The sequence below is a fragment of the Pleurodeles waltl genome, chromosome 12, assembly GCF_031143425.1.
Source record: "Pleurodeles waltl isolate 20211129_DDA chromosome 12, aPleWal1.hap1.20221129, whole genome shotgun sequence".
NCBI classification, from domain to species: domain Eukaryota; kingdom Metazoa; phylum Chordata; class Amphibia; order Caudata; family Salamandridae; genus Pleurodeles; species Pleurodeles waltl.
The window spans coordinates 435,315,659-435,335,773 of NC_090451.1; the positions used below are offsets into that span (position 1 = coordinate 435,315,659).

The 20,115-nt window shown below is 43.5% G+C and overlaps 1 protein-coding gene across 1 annotated transcript in view; it reads right to left on the bottom strand.

Moving 5' to 3' along the window:
• The window catches only part of LOC138267772 (cocaine esterase-like), a 490,938-nt gene that overhangs the window by 401,581 nt on the left and 69,242 nt on the right, over nt 1-20,115 (bottom strand). Inside the window, exon 3 of the mRNA XM_069216964.1 lies at nt 4,028-4,235. Within this exon, the coding sequence (XP_069073065.1) occupies nt 4,028-4,235 (208 nt within the window). The remainder of the gene's footprint in view (nt 1-4,027; nt 4,236-20,115) is intronic.

The following is a 20,115-nucleotide window of genomic DNA, read 5'->3' on the forward strand; positions in this document are numbered from 1 at the left end:
TTTTGGAAAAAAGCTCCATAGAGGGACCGACCTGCCGCGGCAACTCTAGCCAGCTTGCCTCAACCGCGACCCGCCCTGACTTGCAGGTTCGTCCTGGTGAAGAAAATCTCCAAAAAAGTGACTAAGTCCGAACGTAGGAAGTTGACCAGGACCTCAAAGGCTCTGAAGAGGACTCCAAGGACGTCGGATCAAGATTCAGGTTTTCCCTGGTCGAAGGATTTTCACCTCGAAAAAACGACTAAGTCTGAAGGTAAAAATCTCCACCGAGGGCTCCCGCGGCATATATCCGAGGAAGAGTTCCAGGAGGTCGGATTTGACTGGCAGGTTCATCCCGCTGAAGAAAATCTCCAGAAAAACAACTAAGTCCTAAGGTAAACTTCCTCCGCCGGGCTCCATCGCGGTCGGCCTTAAACTTTGGCTTTGCCCCAGTCGAGGTGCGACCAGATGACCAGATTGACACTTTTTGTTTCTCTGCACTAGAAAGCATTCATTCTTTAAAAATTCATATCTCATGTTCCCCTTATCCAATTTTATTCGCTTTGGTGTCATCTTAAAGCTACAAATATTTCCTGTTTTTATAAATTGATTTTGGATTTTTATACTGTTTCCTGTGTTTTATTTAATTACTGTTTTGTGATATTTGAATGCTTTACGCTTTGTCTCATAAGTAAAGCCTTGTCGCTCATTGCCAAGCTACCAAGGGTTGAGCTAGGTTTAATATACTGAGACCTGACTGGACCTAAGTGGAGGTTAGTGGCCTATTGCTAAGTGTAGATACTTACCTGCCCTTACCAATAACCCATTTTCCAACACAAGGAAAATATGAGAAATAAATATATTTTTCCTTGTTACACCTGCCTTGGAAGGTGTAACATTTAGATGCATTCTGAGGTCTAGTTCTCATGATAAATCTAGGAAAGTGGCAAAATCCATGGGTGGATGTGGAGGAACACCCATGCTCCACCCACAAAATGCCTTCTTGGTGCAGAGTAACACAAGGTAGCGCCTTACTCTATCCGCACTCAACCCTAATAAATTGTTCCACTAGCCCCAGGCAAAAATACAACACATCAACTGAAATCGACTGTGAAATGCAAAAATTGTAAAGAAACAGGAAATCCTACTGACACTGGCAAGTAAACCAATAAAAACAATGACCGCTTCTTTCTTCACACTGCATGTATGCTATTGTACAGGGTTACCTACCTTTTGTTTGGCACCAACGGCAATAAGTGCTGATTGAAAGCTGCCCAAAGCCCTTTTTCGGTATGCATGAATATGTATTGTACTGTGTAGTTTTTTTTTATTAAAAACATGAATGTATCAAACAGCTAAAATGGACTTGAAACCAAACCTAAGAAAAGACGTCCCAGGACCTGCTTGGAACGCCAAGCATTTTAATTCACACTACTTTTACAAAATCCTTAATGCCTTATTCTACCTAAAGAAATCTGCAGCCTTTCACCTTCTTAAAATATTTTTTTGTTATTTCTACTGGCCTCTGCACCCATAGGGCCTAGATCTTGCATGGGCATGGCCAATGCACCCAGTGCCATGTAGGGGGGCACATTTCAGGGCCCCTAATGGCACTTCAAAAAATAGAATAAAATACTGACCTGTACTTACCTGGGATGGGGTCCCCCATCCTCTGCTGTCACTCTGGTGTGGGTGGGGGCATCCCTGGGGCCTGTGGAGGGCACCTGTGGACTTATTGCATGGTGTTCCACCGTGGAATTAGGCCCACAGGTCCCCTAATGCCTGCCCTGACCCAGGCGTTAAAAAAATGGGCAAAGCAAGCTTTGCACCATTTTTTGACCCCTCTTCCCTCCTGTGCACAATTTTTGCACAGGTGTATAAGTATGGCGTTAAGGCCATAGAGTAATTTTTTGCATGAGAACGCCTACCTTGCATCTCATTAAGGCAAGGTAGGTTTCCACTTCCAAAAAATGACTAACTCCATAAATTTGGCGCTAGACGGGTCTAGCACCAAAGTATAAATATGGAGTTAGTTTTGCACTGAATTAGAGTAAAAAAAAATGATGCAAATTCGGTGCAAACAGAGTATAAATATGCCCCCTAATTTGTTGAGTGGAACTATTTACAACAGGGCAGTGTACCTGCATTTATTATCACTGCAATAAGCTACAATAAGCTCTTCGTGAAAACCATCATGGAGTCATGCCCAGTACCCCAAAAATGTTCCATAGTGCTGGATTCCTCTAATGCCCACAAAAGGCAGTTTCAATAACAACACTGGGTTTATTTGCACCTCAGTGAAGCAAATGCTTTCCTAAAAGCTATTTTCAAATACTGGTTTAACTTTCCTATAACTTTAGACATCTGAAACTTCTATAGCAGTGGTTCTTAACCAGGGATACCTGTGTGTCTCCATTGCCTACTCGTGGTCCTAGACTACTAGAATATTAAATAAATCTTAGCAGAGTAATAATTTATATATGCAAAAAAGGCAAAATTTAAAACTGAAAAATGTAAAACACTGGAAATATGAAGGAACATGAAAGTGAAAATTAAAAACTAAGGCCCATATTTATACTTTTTTAGCGCCACATTTGCATCGTTTTTTGGCGCAAAATCGCCACAAACTAATAAAATGCAATTATATTTTGTAAGTTTGCACTGATTTTGCGTCAACAAACGATGCAAATGCGGTACTAAAAAAATATAAATATGGGCCTGAGTTGGTATCCTTAGGTTGATTTGTGGAAGCAGTGCAGGTACAACAAATAGAGGGCCCGATTTAAATTAGGACAGTTCACCCGTCCTCCACAATTAACAGAATAAATTACTCTGGAGGTGCGGACACACAAATTTTGTGCATCAGGCCAGCAGTCACTTCAACCATTTCCATATATATTTTTTTTTTTCAAAAAGACAATCTCAAAGCAGGATTGTCTTTTTGAAAATATAAAAAACAATGCACCCCATTGCTATGAGAGTTTACTTTTATGGCGAGGGAGGTATTCAGCACTTTTCCATGCCCCTTACCACCAGGTTTTTACTGGTGGTGACGGGCAAAGGGTTATATTTTCACCCATCTAAATTATGTGGGTGGACATATGAAGAGTCAGGAATGTCGGAAAAGTTTGACAGTGGTGGAGACAGAGTAGTCTTGACCGTCATCAAACTATGGTCATTCCCTCATTTACAGTGGACAGGCAGACAAATCTTATGGTCGGGAGAGAATGCCATCCCTGTAGCGACGGAGTTCCTTCTCTTTCAAGATCTAAATCAGGCCCAGAATCTAGTATGAATGATTTGTGGCCACAATCAAAGCACAATCGAAGCACTGGCATGTGCTGACAAAAAGAGCAAAAAAACTAAAAAAACACAAATGATGGATGGAAAGCGGAACCAATCAAACATTCACCCCCAGTCACAGATCCATCAATTCTTTGGCTCAGCATGCCAGCCCAATTTGGACCCAGCCATATGCAAATCAGTCTTGACGCTGTTCCCCATGGGAACAGTCCAACCCAAACTGCTTTGGCATGGTGAGCAAAAAAAACTGATGGATTAAACCCAGATCTGTGGCTGGGGGTGAATGTTTGATTTGTTATGCATTCCGTCCATCAACTGTTCTTTTTGCAACAAAAAGAGAGCATACATTAGGAGCAAAATAGAGAAAGTGATACAATAGATTCCAGCATATTGCTTTGTCTTTCAGAAAATGAACCAAATTTACAAACGCCCCAAACTTCCCACTAATGTTTGATTTTTTTATTGTTTGTTTTAGCTACACTTGTTTCTGTGTTGTTTTGAGTTTGAAATGATCTGGCATTGTTGTACTTTGTTACTCAATCCTTATGTCCTCCTCTCCACAAACAACAGTAGATGTATATGGGCAGACACCACAGCACCCCCTGTGCAGTTATCCTTAATTGATGATCTCCAGAAATGCTGTTCTTGTAACTAAACGTAAAGATTGAACTGCCTTTTACCGCTTGCTGGTTCTTTGGAGGCAGGTGACAATAAAGAGAATAAAGATAAGAACTATGTTAAAGCTTACATTGGAGGGTAGGCAGTTGCGTCCTTGACACCTTTCCATGGCTCCACTGGCTTTGGTGGAGAAAATCTCAGTGGTCCAGTTGGAGGTTTGGCAAAAGGAATTCCGAAATATCCATCCACAGCTTGGTCAATTCCCTTCACACGGAGACGTTTTCCTTTGAGCTTCCCATATTTGGTATTCACAGTAGGTGATGGAGAGTCACCATGCCCTACAGAAAAACAAAATGAAGAATACATGCTATATTTTCAGCATATAGAAAAAGGATTATATCATTGTATGTTGGACCTAGCCCTTTTTACAGGGTTAGCCCCAAACGTTTTCCTTCTTCCTCCTATCTGTTTTGTCCTGTTTTCATTGGCTTTTGAATTCTGGGCACTTTACCACTGCTAACCAGTGCAAAAGTGCATATGCTCTCTGTCTAAAATGTATTGATGATTGACATATTTGATTTACTAGTAAGTCCCTAATATAGTGCACCAGGTTTGCTCAGGGCCAGTAAGTCAAATGCTACTGGCGGGCCTGCAGCACTGATTGTCCCACCCATGTGAGTAGCCCTGCAAACATTTCTCAGGCCTGCCATTGCAGTGCCTGTGTGTGCAGTTTTAAACTGCCATTTGGCCTGGCTAGTGTACTCAAGCCTTCCCTTTTACTACATGTAAGTCACCCCTAATGTAAGCCCAAGGCAACCCCATGGGCAGGGTACAGTGCATTTAAAAGGTAGGACGTGTACTGGTGTGTTTTACATGTCCTGGTAGTAAAGTACTGCTAAATTCAGGTTTCACTATTGCAGGGCTCATCTCTCATAGGGTAACATGGGGAGCGCCTTGAAATATCTTTTAAATGTAATTTTCTTTTGGGAACTTCTCTGAACTCATCATTTAAAAATATATCTTTTGGTGAAGTTGGTTTTTTGAATTGTGAGTTTGAAAATGCCACTTTTAGAAAGCAACCAGTACAACAAACAATTGCCAGCACCGGCACAATTTCTTCCAAACGACCATTAACAATATGATCTGAGAACTTAATTAGCCTGATCTGTGTTTTAATTCAATTTTGTATAATCTCAATTAACATGTTTTACAGTCTTACCCAAATAACTGTCAGTATCAGAGGAATACTGTCATTTATAACACAAATATAAATATACCAAATCTATTCCTCTCACAACACATATTACAACCAAACAGCAATTAACACAAACATTTATAAAATATAGCAATTATGAAGATATTTAAAAAGCCACAGGATACAAGGGCTAACAATTCCCTTATTATGCCCCTACTTAATTGGCCAAAAAACCTAGGCGTGTGAACACCCACTATTAGCACAACTTAAAGGATTAAGACAGGGATTCCATTATTTTGTTCATTCAAACAATTATCTGCAAGTCTGGAAAAGTCTATATGATATTAGCACACTTCCCAGGGATAAAGTTGTCGACGCGTTTCAAACCTGTCTTTAGTTTTAGGGTTCTCTTGAGGACTCCGAACTGAACAACACTCCAAAAAGAAAGGAAAGAAATACAGCCACTAAAATTACATAACCTATTTGCACAACAAACAGAAAAAAATACACAAATTTGCACCTCACTTGCATTTGTTTAATTGAGCATTTAACAAAAAACACCTTTAAAGCTGTCATGAGCGTTTTTCCAATTTGCATATTTCTACAAAGTAGCCACTGGCATAAAACTCGAGGTTATCCATTTTGAACCGATGACCTTGGTTGTCAATTCAATGTTCGTCTGAGGTGATTTGTTTGGTAATCTCTGAAATAGTTAATGTTCCTCATTTGTGTTGTAGAATAATTGCTCACGAAGTTGCGCTTGTTTAAAGAAACGCTCCCTGTTGAACTGCTGCTCATTGGTGAGTTGAATGTCACATTGTGGAAAAGTACATAGCGTTCTTGAAACCATTTAAAATTCATGTTTCTTATTGTAGGAGGCGCTTTGCACATAACAGTGATAACAGATGGTTATTGATTCATCTGCCAACTCAAAGGAATTGTTTCTCATTAGTGAGGTATGACCTTGGGGTATCTGAATTCCCGCTTTCACAGTGGGTGGGTTTAAACGACTACAGCCCAGTCCGTTGGAGTTGCTACAATCTTTTAATAAGGGAAACATTTAATTTTGCTCGTATACATGGTGGGGACTAGTACTGCATGTCTAGCAATTTCACATTTACAGATTTGAGTCTAACAATTTGCCCGCTTTCATGTTTTCTTATCACAAGTTTTTTCCTGTCACAAGTTCTTTCTGTTTCTTATTTCTCACATCTTTCTTTGTTAGGTTGAGAAATGAAATAGCATGTACTGGTGGGAAATTATGCCTGTGCCGTTTGTTTTTGTCAAATGCTGTAATACCATATAGACTTTTCCAGTCTTGCAGGGAATTGTTTGAATATACGAAATATTGGAATCCCTGTCTTAAGTATTTCGGTTGTGCTAAGAGTGAGTGTTCACACTCCTCGTTTTTTTGGCCAATAAATGATTGGCTTATTAAGGGAATTGTTATCCCTTGTGTCCCTGTGGCTTCTAATATCTTCAGAACTGCTATATTTGATACATGTTTGTGTTAATTGTTGTTTGGTTGTAATATTATGTGTTGTGAGTGGAAAAGATTTTGTGTATTTGTATTCGAGATATATTTATAACTGACAGTGTTCCTCTGATACTGATGGTTATTTGTGTAAGATTGTAAAAAACGTTCATTGAGATTCTAAAAATTCAAATAGAGATCTCGATAATTAAGTTGTGTGATCATATTGTTAATGGCCGTTTAGAAGAAATTGTGTCAGCACTGCCAATTATTTGTTGTATTGATTGTTTGGTGGTTTAGCCTTGCTGATGTTAAATAGGCTCAATCCCTTTGTTGGGTTTGTACTTTAAGAAAGTGGGCATTTTCTTACTTAACCATGCTGTGCCGCTGATTGTCTGCTGAATACACTTCTGGGTCAGGATTCACTGTGAATTCACTCTAGGCAGTCACAGGGAGCTGAGGTGTGCCCGGCATATCGTGATGGGTCTTCCTGAGCTAGACTGGTGGGAGGAGTGGACACTTGCACCTAAATAGGGCAGTGTCTGTCTTTACACAAAGCAGTCCCCAACCCCCTGGTGTATGTCTGGGCCCAGGACAGGAATGGCAGGGTTTTGTGCACTACAAAGACTTTTCTTTGAGGTTTGCCTACTTCAAAGACAGAAATGTGTATAAGTACTGGACCGCTGACCGCACAAAGTAAGAATCCTTCTGGACTGAGAACATTCTTCCAGGAAGACGAGTTGGATGCTGTAAGAGGGACTACCACTCTACTTGTTGCTTTGCTGTGCTGGCCTACTGCTTGCTGCTTCTATCCTGGGAGTGAAAGGACTGGACTTTGCTTTCTACATCCTGCTTCCAAAGGTTTTCCAAGGGCTTGGACTGAGCTTGTCCCCAGTTAGGAAGTCTCAGTGACATCAAAGACTTCATTTACCATCACCTGGGCTCTCTTGCTGAAAGTCATGACTTTCCAAGTGGTGCCAAATCCAGTTCCTGGGCCCTTGGGAGTGGGTTCTGGTGAAACCATGAAGAAACCAAATATATCAACTTTAGAGCTACTTCAGAACCGGTGCCGCTTTCCGACTCTGCGCCGCTGCTTGCAGTGGAGCTGTGGTCCTCGCAGTGCAGAGCAACGATGCCGCTGGCCTGATGCCACCGCAGTGCCTCCGAAGTCCCATTACAGTGTGAGTCCCCAGTGCTGTGTCACTGATATCTGTGACACCAGATTCTGACTCAGCCACAGCCCTGTGGCACTGTGGTGTGATCACCACACCGCAAAGTCGATACCTCGCATCTTGACCTCAGGATTCATCTACTTCGCTAGGTCGTAAGGAACCAAAATCTCGCCACCAACACCGCATCACCTCCCCTGCAACCGTAAAGAACCGATGCCTCATCTCCCCCTGGCTAGCAGTAAGGAAGTGACCCCTCACGTCCCCTGTAGCAGTAAGGAACCAACGCTGCACTGACTCCAGCAACACTTCACCTCCCCGACTCCGTGCAACAGCTTTGTTTCCTCATAGTTTTCCAAGGTACTGTACCTGGGGTCCATGCGACTTCCTGACTGGCCTTCACTCCCTCGCCAGTGGCATCGAACTGTTGGGAACGACTCTGTCAAAATGACATGATAGCCCCATTTGGAGTTATTGTGTTTCTAAGTACTTTACTAAAATTTAATCTTTGAAAATGTGTATCTTTACTTGTGTATGTTTTTGTTGTTTTGGTCTTGTCTTACTGAGATAAATATTGGCTATTTTTCTAAACTGGTGTGGAGTCCCTTTTTAGTGTTTTCACCAAATCTGGGTGGCGGAAGAGTTTGGTTGGTAGAGATATTCAGGAGGGAAAGGGACCGTGGTGGGGGCAAGGGAGAGCAGGAGATGTTTTGCAACACTTAGGCTCAGCCTGTGTCCAGAGAGCCATTAGCCATCCACAGGCATAGGCCCTCGGAATAACTGACAAAAGAAAACTATCTCCTTTGGCCTGGATGCTCACAGTGGTCGGCAGGGTCTGTCTTTCACAGACACTCCTTGTTTCAAAGATGCCACCCAAGAAAGACACACCATTCAAGGCTCAGTCAGATATTGGCCAGAGATTATTCAGTCCCTGCTTTTCTACTTTGCTTGCCTTTGGTTGCCAATACCATTTACTGCAGGAAATAGGAGGACAAATGGGTAGATGAGGAAGTGATACCATTTTACTTTTTGCGTTAAAACTAACAACATTCCCTTTGGTTGAACTTAAAAATATTGCTCACAGGAAGCAAACAGCAGCACCGTTCCCCAGACTCTCTGAAACTGTGACCATCTTAAAAGTCCAGCATGAGTGTACATGGTAGACTAGGGTCCTCTTTAAGAGGGCTTCTTAATTCTTGTAGGCTGGTAACAACAATTACCATTTTCACTGTAATTCTGAGATCTCTGGGAATAGCACAGAACTCTTCACTTTCACATGGGAGTTTCAGCTGCTGACACCTGAATTACTGATTCCCCATTTTAGTCCTCATTTCTTAGAGAACCTTCAGGCTCCATCTTGTAATATGCTGGATTCTTCCCATGCCTAGGCATACCGGTAGCCCTGGAATCTGTAACTCCAGAGATTGAGAGAATATGTCCCATTCCACTGGCCACTCGTAATGAGGCGTAATCATGAGCAGTGTCCTGTTTCACATCCAACATTAATACAAAAGAATCTTATGTAGAAACCAGCAGCTATTAAAATTGAGTTTTTAGTATTGGAGGTATGTATTTTGTACTAAAGTGTTCTGGAGTCCAATGGCTATGCATCATAGGGGGATGACCCTTGCAATGACATGCTGTTTGATGAACAGTTAAAAAAGTGCTGGCCTTTACATTTTATGGTGCAAACAAATTTGGCAACACCTGTTGTGCTCCACCAAAGAGCTCATGAAGAGTGAGAAATGTGTGCCTGGGGCTAAGAAATGAAAGATTGGACGAAATAAATAGTTAGCAAGCTAAAAAATGAAACATTGAAAGACATTAATAGTTACCGAGCTTTGCTTTGCAGGACTGTGGCTTTGCAAAAGATGGAAAACATTAAAGAGAATGCAGTGGGAGGGCTATTGGTTCATGTTTCACTTGAAACTCGCAACTGAAGGCTGTTGGTGAGTGTCAGTCCTGTTTTCAGTGCTGCCAAATGGAGGTTTTTATAAAGTGAAAATCACCAGCAATGGAATAGAGCTTTCAGGAATGCTGTATTTTAGAGGGAGTGAATTAAACCTATGGAAGTTCTTTTCAGCAAGCTGGCTCTCTTCTTCGTATCCAACCCTAGCCGATCATAATGGGCTCTTTACGGTGGGGAACTTACAGACAACGTTTCCAGTGTTTGCGCACAAATATGTGCAAATGGTTATGTAAATACATAATAATACCCTGGCCAGTAGAGTTTTACACAGGGGATGTAGCCCACACACATCCCTGCTAGAATGTGCATGTAAAAATTGTACAATTAGAATACCTTGTAGATTTACCTATTTGAAAGACAGCTAACTATACCCCACATTCTGATTGTTGACAGTGATAACTAGATAATAACAATATCTTGTGTAGACCACAGCTGCTACCAGTAAAGCTGTTTAGTCATCTCCACCGCTGCCACTAGAAGAACTATTACTGTGTACCACAGCAGCCTCCACAACCACCATTGCTACCATCAGTAACAGCACAGAAGCTGTTTCAACACCGCTGTTGTCTCCACTATCACCATAGTTGCCTCCATCATCACCACAGCTGCTTTAACTGCCACATAACTTCTACTTATTGAGGCCTTCCACAATGATGAGAAGGTGATAAGTAACATGTAGCCAGAGGAGATCCTCCCCATTTTCCAGACTGATGTTGGAGTGGTGAAGTGCTTGCTCTTGAGTTATCCAGTGATAGAGGGCTTGAGAGCTCTCTATTAACAGTGGCCTAGAAGGACATGCATGCTCCGCCTGTCAGTGTGCAGTGGAGGTCGTCTGTACTTTGATGCTTCATAACCTGGGTAAATGCATGTGCATCCTAGAGTGCGGTTAGGCTTCTCTCATGGACTACTTCTGGAAGAATGTCTATCTAACCAGACGTCAGGGACATAGATCCAGATTTCCTATCATTTTGTACAAGGGTTGCCCATAACGCAGGAAGCCCTGCATCATGCTGCAAGTGTACCTGCATTATTGCTGGACAGCTTAAAATGCACCAGGGAAGGGAGAGAGCTGAAGAGTGCCATATCCTAGTAGATATGGTACTCTTCATGGCTCTCCCATTCATGCAGTGCTGTGCAACAAGTTTCCTTGCTGCCCTGCATTGCATGAACTTTTATTAAATATGCCCCATCGTGAGAAGTAGGCCAGGTCAGCGCAGGTCCACAGGCTGGAGCAGAGATTCCCAGTATGGGCCGTGTACTGAGTCATGAACAGCGAAATAGCACCCATATTGATAATCAGTGTCAGATGATGGTTGGTCAAGCTGCAATAGGGTGAGCTTTCACCACTTTATCCAGGTTATGAGAGAGATAGGAGAAATCCCTTTTTCAGACATCAGAGTTCACTGCCCAGGACACTGGAGTGTCATTGACAGTCCCATCCACTTTCTCCCCTACGAGGTCCATTAGGTGTCCCTGAGTCATCCAGGAGATGATCGTCCTGTGTTGTGAAACTCCAGACAGTGACCTGGGGAACACGCACCAAGGAAAGGGAGTAGGGCGTAGTGGTTGTTGCCGTTAGGGTGGGTGCTAAGTACAGCATCCAGGTCAAGGGGCTAATGAGGCTATGGTGTGTGCTATGATTAAGATCCTAGGACGGGAAGTTTGTTGGGGTTAGGGTTGGTGATTGATAAAAATGCTAGCACAGGTGTTTTAATAAAAATGTTCATGTATTCTGAATAAGGGATTTGTGTAGAAAATATAATAATGTAAAAAAATAATGCACGCCTTTGAAAATTTGATTACAAAGAATGGCCGAAAAATGTTCACAAAGTGTACTTACTAGTGGATTAATATTGAGAAATGTTGGATACATGTTTGACTAATGTAGTAATACGTCATATTAAAGGTTATGCATTATGCTTTAGCTTTAGTAATTGTAGGCCTTAATTTAGCAAGTGTCTTGGCTTAGTTGCCAGGCTTCATGTCAAAGCTGTATTTCTTAATGTTTAATAAATGGCTGTACTAGAGAGTTAAACTGTGATTTCCCCTTTGCACTGTTTAAATGTGCTCATAGCTAAAGGTTCTCATGAGAACCGACTGCTGGAAGATGCTGCTCTTGCTAATGTAACATTTTGTGTTTAATGTGTGTGAGAGTGACTTTCTCAGGAGGAGAACAATGGAGACACTGACTGGAGTGGAAGCTGCAACAATATTGTTACCTGACAAGCCGGATGATGAGGACATTACAAAACAAACCAATCAACGACATGTGAACTGAGTAATGGTGGAATTCATAGATTTGGAATTTTAGATTTATTAGATAAAGTGTGAACATGCGATTAACTGACCAATAGGGATTTGGGAAGTAGTTTTAGTAGTTCGGATATAACGACACTACACTGAGAGAAGGCAGATTCATTACTCATTTTCTTGCTGGACGAAAGGTCACTATTTTCTTGTGCATTTTGACAAGAGACATGCTTAGCTTAATGCTTAAAGACTGCGTTTGCTGAACTTTGATGCTGAATCCTGATGCCTTGCTGATCGACTGATGTCCTGAGGATGAGGACTGACTCTGCTTGCTGATCCACATTGAGGATAGGTATTATGAATTAAACTGTTGACTATCGTGTGTATTTGCTTTTCCTTTCTAGGCATCAACTGCACTGTTTTGATAGAGCCATAGTTAGATGTTTTTCCAAATTTGTGTTATTAAATTATTTTGCATGAAGCCCAATATGCTGATGCTAATCTGGTGTTAGTTAAGGATCCTCACTAATGAAATTATGCTAGAGGAAATAATGCTTGATGAATTTCTCTACTGAATTTGGATGTATATAATCACTTCGACACAGTTGACTTTGCTATTAATTTGCACAATAACCTTAGAATGTGTTGTAGTTCAAGCTTTGACTAGATTACATTTCTTCCACTGTTTTGGACAGCCAGTATTTTTTCTGTATGTGTTTCATTTGATTTTGAGATTAATCTACATGACCTTAGCATTGTTAATCTAGGGAAATAAACATTCTAACTTTTACTAAAAGGTGTGGTTATTCATGTCTGAAAGGTCATGGTGCGTGACAATTACTGACTCCATTGATTACTGATGTTATTGATTGTTGTTGATTATTGATGTTGTGCATTGGTTATTGATTATTGAGAGTTTGAGTCAAAAAGTTAATCGACCTATTCACGTCCCATTGTAAGTATATTTATTAAGGTCAGCTGCGCTAACAGAAGCATCTCTGGGACAGGCGAGTTTGGGTTAGAGAGGAAGGCAGCATTGAGCTTTTAGGGTAGGGGGATGTTGCGTTTATAACGGTTTATGTGTTAGAGCTATGGGGGTAGGAGTGGGGTTAGTGCAGATGATAGGATTGAGCTCCTAAAATATGGAGGTTGAGGTAAGGGTTTGGATGTGTGATAGAGAAATCAGGGAGCCGACCATTTGAAGTTAGGGCTAATGAAATGCTTGCAGTCCTGACGTATGGAGGTGCTGGGAGGCATTCAATGTTCAAAGTAAGTACTGAACTGCGTGGAAGGTGATAATTAAAAATTAATTGTAGCTTGGGCTAATTCAGAAGATATTATCAATGCTGAGTATAACGCAAGAGTCATCTGAATCATGTATAACGCAAGAGTCATCTGAATCATGTTGATGTCCATCATGTCCCACGTCTGGTCTTCATCATCGTCTCTTGTGATTTGTGTTTCCTCCTCCTCCCTGGCATTGGTACATTTGCTCCCTAGCCCTCAGGTCAACCTGTGGGTGTTTAAGCACTTTATACCCCGGCACATTGAAGAAAGCCACAATTATATGAACACAACGTGGAGAATACAATGTGCGGTTTCATAATTAGCACTTTTTTAAAACCTGCCAACCAAACTCGTCAAATGGCGTTGCAGTGCCTTCAGGGTACAGGGAGTCACACTCCTGGATAAAATTCTCCCCGTCTTTGGCAGCATTCAACATTTACTGACCTTCAGAAAAGCCACTAAAACCTGCCTTTTCCGTGAGCCATAATCATCATACCCTACCCGCTAAGCTCACTGGGTGCCTGCTCCAGGAGACTCGTTTAGAGTGACACTACATTGTCAATAAATACACTTTTTTACATAAATCAGTTTGAGCGAGAGGCTAATGACCCGTTTCGGTGTCTTGGAAAGGTGTTTTGTGCCCAGCTGTAAGGCATACACTCTAAATGCCGGTATAACCCAGATGCAAAACGTGATGACTGTAATCTGACAATGCGGGCTCTAGCTGCCTGTACTCCAAGGTTTGACTCCAGCACATCTTCAGTGACAGACAGGGTGACGTGTATAGGAGTCATGTCGAGAAAATAGGCTATAGGGGCTTTAGACTTTCTACTTGTTCAAGGGCTTGAAATGTTCCCAAGGCATCCTAGACTCTCCCCCTCTGCCAAGGGACTGATATTTCCAATTGTTCCTGTGCCATCTGTGCCTCCCCCTCCAGCAGCATGACATACTGAATGACAATTGGGAATGGGCAGTGAGCTAAAATATGTAATATTGGTCAGCAAAAAAGGAGTCTAGTGGAAGCAGATGGGAACTGGAATAATACTGAGAGCAGAGGACAAAGGTAAGTATGGTTGATTTATTCCTAGATGAGGGCGAATTAAGTGGTGCATACCCATTGAATGTCAGCAAAGAGGCTTGGAGATGCATGAGCTTGGAGTGAGTCTGTATGGAAAATAAATTGATGGAGAATGCTATTAGCAAAGAAGTGATAGGAAAAAAATAACAAAAATATATTTTTGAGGGTACAGATTGTCTATGCACATTAGAATATAGGGCTTGAAAGTGAACATTTAGAAGTGTCTGCTGGACCATACCATGCCATAGCATAGCATAACCCACCATACCATATGTAAGAAAGTGGAGTATTATGTGGTGTGGGGGGTAGGTCCTCACCATTTAATGCTCTCACAGTACCATGGAGATGGTCCTTGGATTCACACTAGTAAATCCTTAGATCCTTAAATCCTTGCAGCACTACACTGGAAGGTCCCACGTCGCTGGAGAACAACTCAGGGAGCTGTGCGTTGCAGGATGGAGTGCTGGGGACCTGGGCTACGCTGTGCACAAAGGTTTATTGGAAGAAGTGCACAGAAGCCCAAGGAGCTGCAGAAGTCGTGGTGTACAGGGGTACTGTCACAGCACGGGGAGACAAGCTCTTACCTCCACCAAATTTGGACAGCTGGACCTTTGGACAGTCTGGGTCACTTCGATCCACCACGTGTGTTCCAGAGAGCAAGCTCGTCGTCGGAAGAGGAGTCCAAGAGTACGGGTTGTCATCGCAGAAGGGTGCCTGTAGAAGCAGGGAAGTGACTCCGTCACTCCACAGGAGATTCCTTCGGTTCTTCTGGTGCAGGATGGAGACAGGCAGCACTCAGAGCGTGCACACCTTGGAAACTGTTGCAAATGCTGGCTGGACCTGAAGTTACAGGTGACAGAAGTCAGATTGGCTACCTACTCAGGTATGCAACTATCAGGAGGGGTCCCTGACGTCACCTGCTGGCACCGGCCAATCCAAGGTCTCCAGAGGGTCTCCACACCTTGGAATCCAAGATGGCTAACGCCAGGGACACTCTGAAGGAGCACTGGGCACCACCCCTGGGATGGTGATGGACAGAGGAGTGGTCTCTCCCCTTCCCTTTGTCCATTTTCGCACCAAAGCAGGGACTGGGGGTCCCTGAACCGGTGTAGACTGGATTTTGCAAGGAGGGCACCATTTGTGCCCTTCAAAGCTTTTCCAGAGGATCTGGGAGGCTACCCTTCCCAAGCCTTTAACACCTATTTCCAAAGGGAGAGGGTGTAACAACCTCCTCCCAAAGGAAGTACATAGTTCTGCCTTCCTGGAATTGAGCTGTTCAGTCCCCAGGAGGGCAGAAACCTGTCTGTGAGGTGGCAGCAGCTGGGGCTGCAGAGGAAACCTCATAGAGCTGGTTTGACAGTAATGAGGGTCCATGGTGGAGCCACCAGGGTGCATGGGATTGGCCTCCCCAATACTAGATTTGGATTGGGGGGACATTTCCATGATCTTAGACACCTCATATGCCCATAGTCAGAGTTACCATTGTGAAGCTACATATATGTATTGACATATATCTAGTGTACGCTAATAATGGTAACCCCGCACTCATGAAGTCCGGGGAATTGGCCCTGGACAGCACAGGCAGAAATTGAGGTAACATGCCAAGAAAGATGGTACTTTCAGCCTATTGTTCTGACCTCTGGGAGCCCTAGGCTGCCTGGCAGGTGGTCAAAACTCTGTCTTGGTGGCAGCAGGCTCAGTAAAAAGCTTGCGCTGCTCAGCCAGATAACAAAGGAAGGCGGCAAACAAGTGGGCAATCTCAAGTGTGTCATCTGGGTACATGCCAGCTCGACATGAGATTAGTGTTGGGGGAGAGAAGGCAAGTTGTTTGACACCAAACTCGACATATCTAGGTAGTACCATAATGGTGCTAGCAGCCCTGGTCAACTGGGGCTTAAATTCCATGTTATTCTTTGGACCGGCCTACACTTATAGTCTACCTTAATGGATAGGATGCTATAGCGACATAGAAGCTCATGCTTATATATCTGTATTTTAGATATAATGCACCTGCCACCTGGGCTGCAGAGTCCTACTTTAGGTGTGTCTGACATACTTATAAGGCAGTGCATGGGACTGTGCCACTCTTGGTGAGGGCACAGTCAAACGCAAGCAGTGAGCCGCTCTGGCAGTCTGCAATGGCAGGCCTGCCATCAGGAGTTGCATGGATCATCTAGGGTGGCACAAACACATGCTGCAGCCCTGGGGACCCCTTTACAACCAATGCTCTGGATACCTTGGGTACCATTTACTAAGGGAGTTACAAGGGGTAAAGCGTTTGCCAAATGGGTAAATACCATGTTGACAAATAATGTAAAGAAAAAACATGCAACGGGGCCTAGTTAGCAGGTCCCAGTGCACTATCAGAGTTGGACAGCAGCATCTAGGGGCCCAAATGGTAGCAAAATGTGGGACTGGGGGCATCTGCAAAGATCCCAGTTTTCTTAAACCATACCATACGATAACATATCATACCATCCCATGAACATGTATATGCCGGTAAACCCCAGACATATCCAAATGCTTTGCATTTCAGCTGTTCAGCGTTAGCCTTCTGGGAGAAGGACAATTGTAGAATGGATTTCTTGATTTTGAATGTAAGTCCTAAATCTGATGGGACCTCATTTTTCTAGCTTTGTGCCTAGCGAATGTAGTGATTTTGCATCAAGGCGTTATCTGGAGAAACACCTATTAATGATCTGATTGACAGAGCAATCTCAGTTGTCTTGTTAATATACCAATGATTGGACGTTGCATGTTTGAGAGGACTCATGCCATGCAGAAGAATCTCAGTGGTTTGTAAGTTTTTAAAACAAATGCCCTTACCACACATCCCTCTATCATGCATGTAATATCATACATGCCATTACCACGCATCTCTCTACCATGCATGAAATACAGTGCATTTACCTTTACACAGTCGCTGTCACCATTGTGTAGTTCTACGTAGGACAAACTTCCATAAGAAATTGCATTTTGTCTTTGCTAATAACTTTGATAGGGTAAACTGTCAACAAAAATAATTCAAAAGTACATAAATTGCAAAATGTCCTTTTGTGGCATTGTACATTAATTAGTAATATTTGCTTGAAACAATTAGACAATAAAAATATCATACATAAATGTTAAATGCTACAAATTATAATAAAGCAAGTGAAATGCTGGGGTTCGCTGAAAATGAAATCACACTGTACAATGATAATGTGTCATCCAATAAAAGTAACTCCATTTCACATTTCTATTTGTCAGTGTATCAAAAACCCACTCTCTAGTGAGACATGTGCATGTTCATCTTGCATTAAGACACAGCTTGTAAGATGGACATTTACATGTTCTCTATAAAGAGTGGGTTTTTGATACATTGGCAAATAGAAATGTGAAATGGAGTAACTTTTATTGGATGACCATCTTGCATTAAGACAAAACTTCATAAGCCTGTGGGGAACATGGCGGCCGGCTGAAGAGCGCAGCCGGGAGCTCTGAGGCAGTCCTGCAGTTTTTCTCAGGACAATGATGGTGGTCAAGTAAGAAGGCTCTCACCTGGAATTGACTGGAGCGGTGCGGCGCAGCATATGTAGTCGTGGGAAGGGATGCCGGAGGAAACGCTGCCGGAGACCAGGCAGGGAGGAAGTCAGGACGGAGGGAGGCAGCAAGGTTCAAGTGGATTGGGAGTCGGCGTGTGGACGGACGCTGCCTGGAGCGTACATCAAGGGAGATGCTTCTCAGCCCACTACAACCTGTGAGGAGCAGGGGGCGCAAGAGGCACTCTCTTGCCAGGGGAAGAGGCGAGTGGAAGCCGAGGGTCAATGCGAGCTCAGTAGGTAGAGGTCCATGACGCCGGCCCGCCGGCGGAAGTGTACACATGGTGAGGAGTCTATTTTTGTCCCCCACCTCGGCTCGCTGAGCCTACAAGAAGGTATGGGGGCCTCTTTTAAGAAGATAGGGTTGGGGGTGTTCGAAATGGGGTCTTTGGTTGGCAGTCAGGTTACCCCGGTCCAAGCAAGGACCCTCACTCTAGTCAGGGTAAGTCACACACAACCCAAAATATCCTGTGCCCACCCTCTGGTAGCTTGGCACTGAGCAGTCAAGCTTAACTTAGAAGGCAATGTGTAAAGTATTTGTGCAATAAATCATGCAATAACAATATAACACCACAAAAATACACCACACAGTGTTTAGAAAAATATATAATAATTATCTGGTTAAATACAGGTCAAAACGATCAAGATTTGATAAGTACAAGTTGAGATATCACTTTAGAGAATGATAAAAGGAGTCTTTAGTCTTTAAAAAGCAACAACTGTCTCTTGCAAGCACAAAGTACCTGGTTTGCGTTCAAATTCTCCGCAAGGGACCGCAGAGGAGGAGATGCGTGAAAAACGGGGAGGTGTGCGTCGGTTTCTCCGGGCGCACACAGACGATGCGTCAATAATTTTCCAGGTAGGAAAGGCTTTGCGTTCATTTCTGGCGTGCTGTCTTGAATCCTCTTCGGGTTGTGGTGTATTCGGACGCCCTGGGGGCGATGCAGAGAAATCCTGGGCATTCAGGACAAAGTCATAGAAGCTGCGCCGATCCGGTGGGTGATGCAGGGAAATTTCTGTTGCACGGCAGGCGCTGCATCAATTCTTCTCGCAGGAAGAACGGCTGCGTCGTTCCGGCTCGGCTTTGTGTCGATCCAGTGGGCCGTGCATCGAAGTTCAGGTCGCAACGCTGGAGCTGCATCGATCTCCTCTCGGGGGCCGGGCTGCGTCGCTCCGGTTTGGCGTGCAGTGATTTTCTCACCACAGTGCAGTCTGTGCGTCATTTCTGGCATGCTGTGCGTTGAATTTTCGATGCACAAGGAGTTCTTTGCAGGATTTAGTCTTTTTGGTCCTGAGAATTCAAGGAACCGGAGGCAAGCTCTATCCAAGTCCTTGGAGAGCACTTCTCAGCAGAGCCAGAGGGCAGCAAGGCAGCAGGGCAACAGCAGGGCAGCAGTCCTTTGCAGAAAAGCAGTCAGGTGAGTCCTTTGGGCAGTCAGGCAGTCCCTCTTGGCAAGTTCAGAGTTTCTTCACCAGTGGTAGCTTGTTCAAAAGTGTCTGAGTTGGTGGGGTCAGAGGCCCGGTTTAAATACCCAAATGTGCCTTTGAAGTGGGGGAGACTTCAAAGAGTGGCTTAGAAAAGCATAAGGTCCCCTTTCAGTTCCATCCTGTCTGCCAGGGTCCCATTAGGGGGTTTGGCAGTCCATTGTGTGAGGGCAGGCCACTGTCCTTTCAAATGTAAGCGTCAGGCCCTCCACTCTCCCAGCCCAGGAAGACCCATTCAGTATGCAGATGTGTGCAGGTGTGACGGAGTATCCTTTGTTTGAGGTTGTCTGGGTGAAATGCACAAGAGAGCTGTCAACTAACCTAGGCATGTGTATTGTAAGGCACACAAGGATTTAAGTGCAGAGAAATGCTCACTTTCTAAAAGTGAGAATTCTAAAATAGTAATATTGGGCCAGATGTAGGAAGGCATTAGCGCCTCGCAAAGGGCAAAAAAAGCCGTTTGCGAGGCGCTAATGCCCTCACGCGATGCAGAAACACATATTGCGAGTCGGTACCGACTCGCAAAATGTGTTTCAGACTCGCAAATAGGAAGGGGTGTTCCCTACCTATTTGCGAGTCGCACCGCAATGTAAGTTGATTTGTGACCGCGAAAACGGTCGCAAATCAACTCGCAGTTACCATCCACTTGAAGTGGATGGTAACTCATTCGCAAATGGGAAGGGGTCCCCATGGGACCCCTTCCCCTTTGTGAATGCTCACAAGAATATTT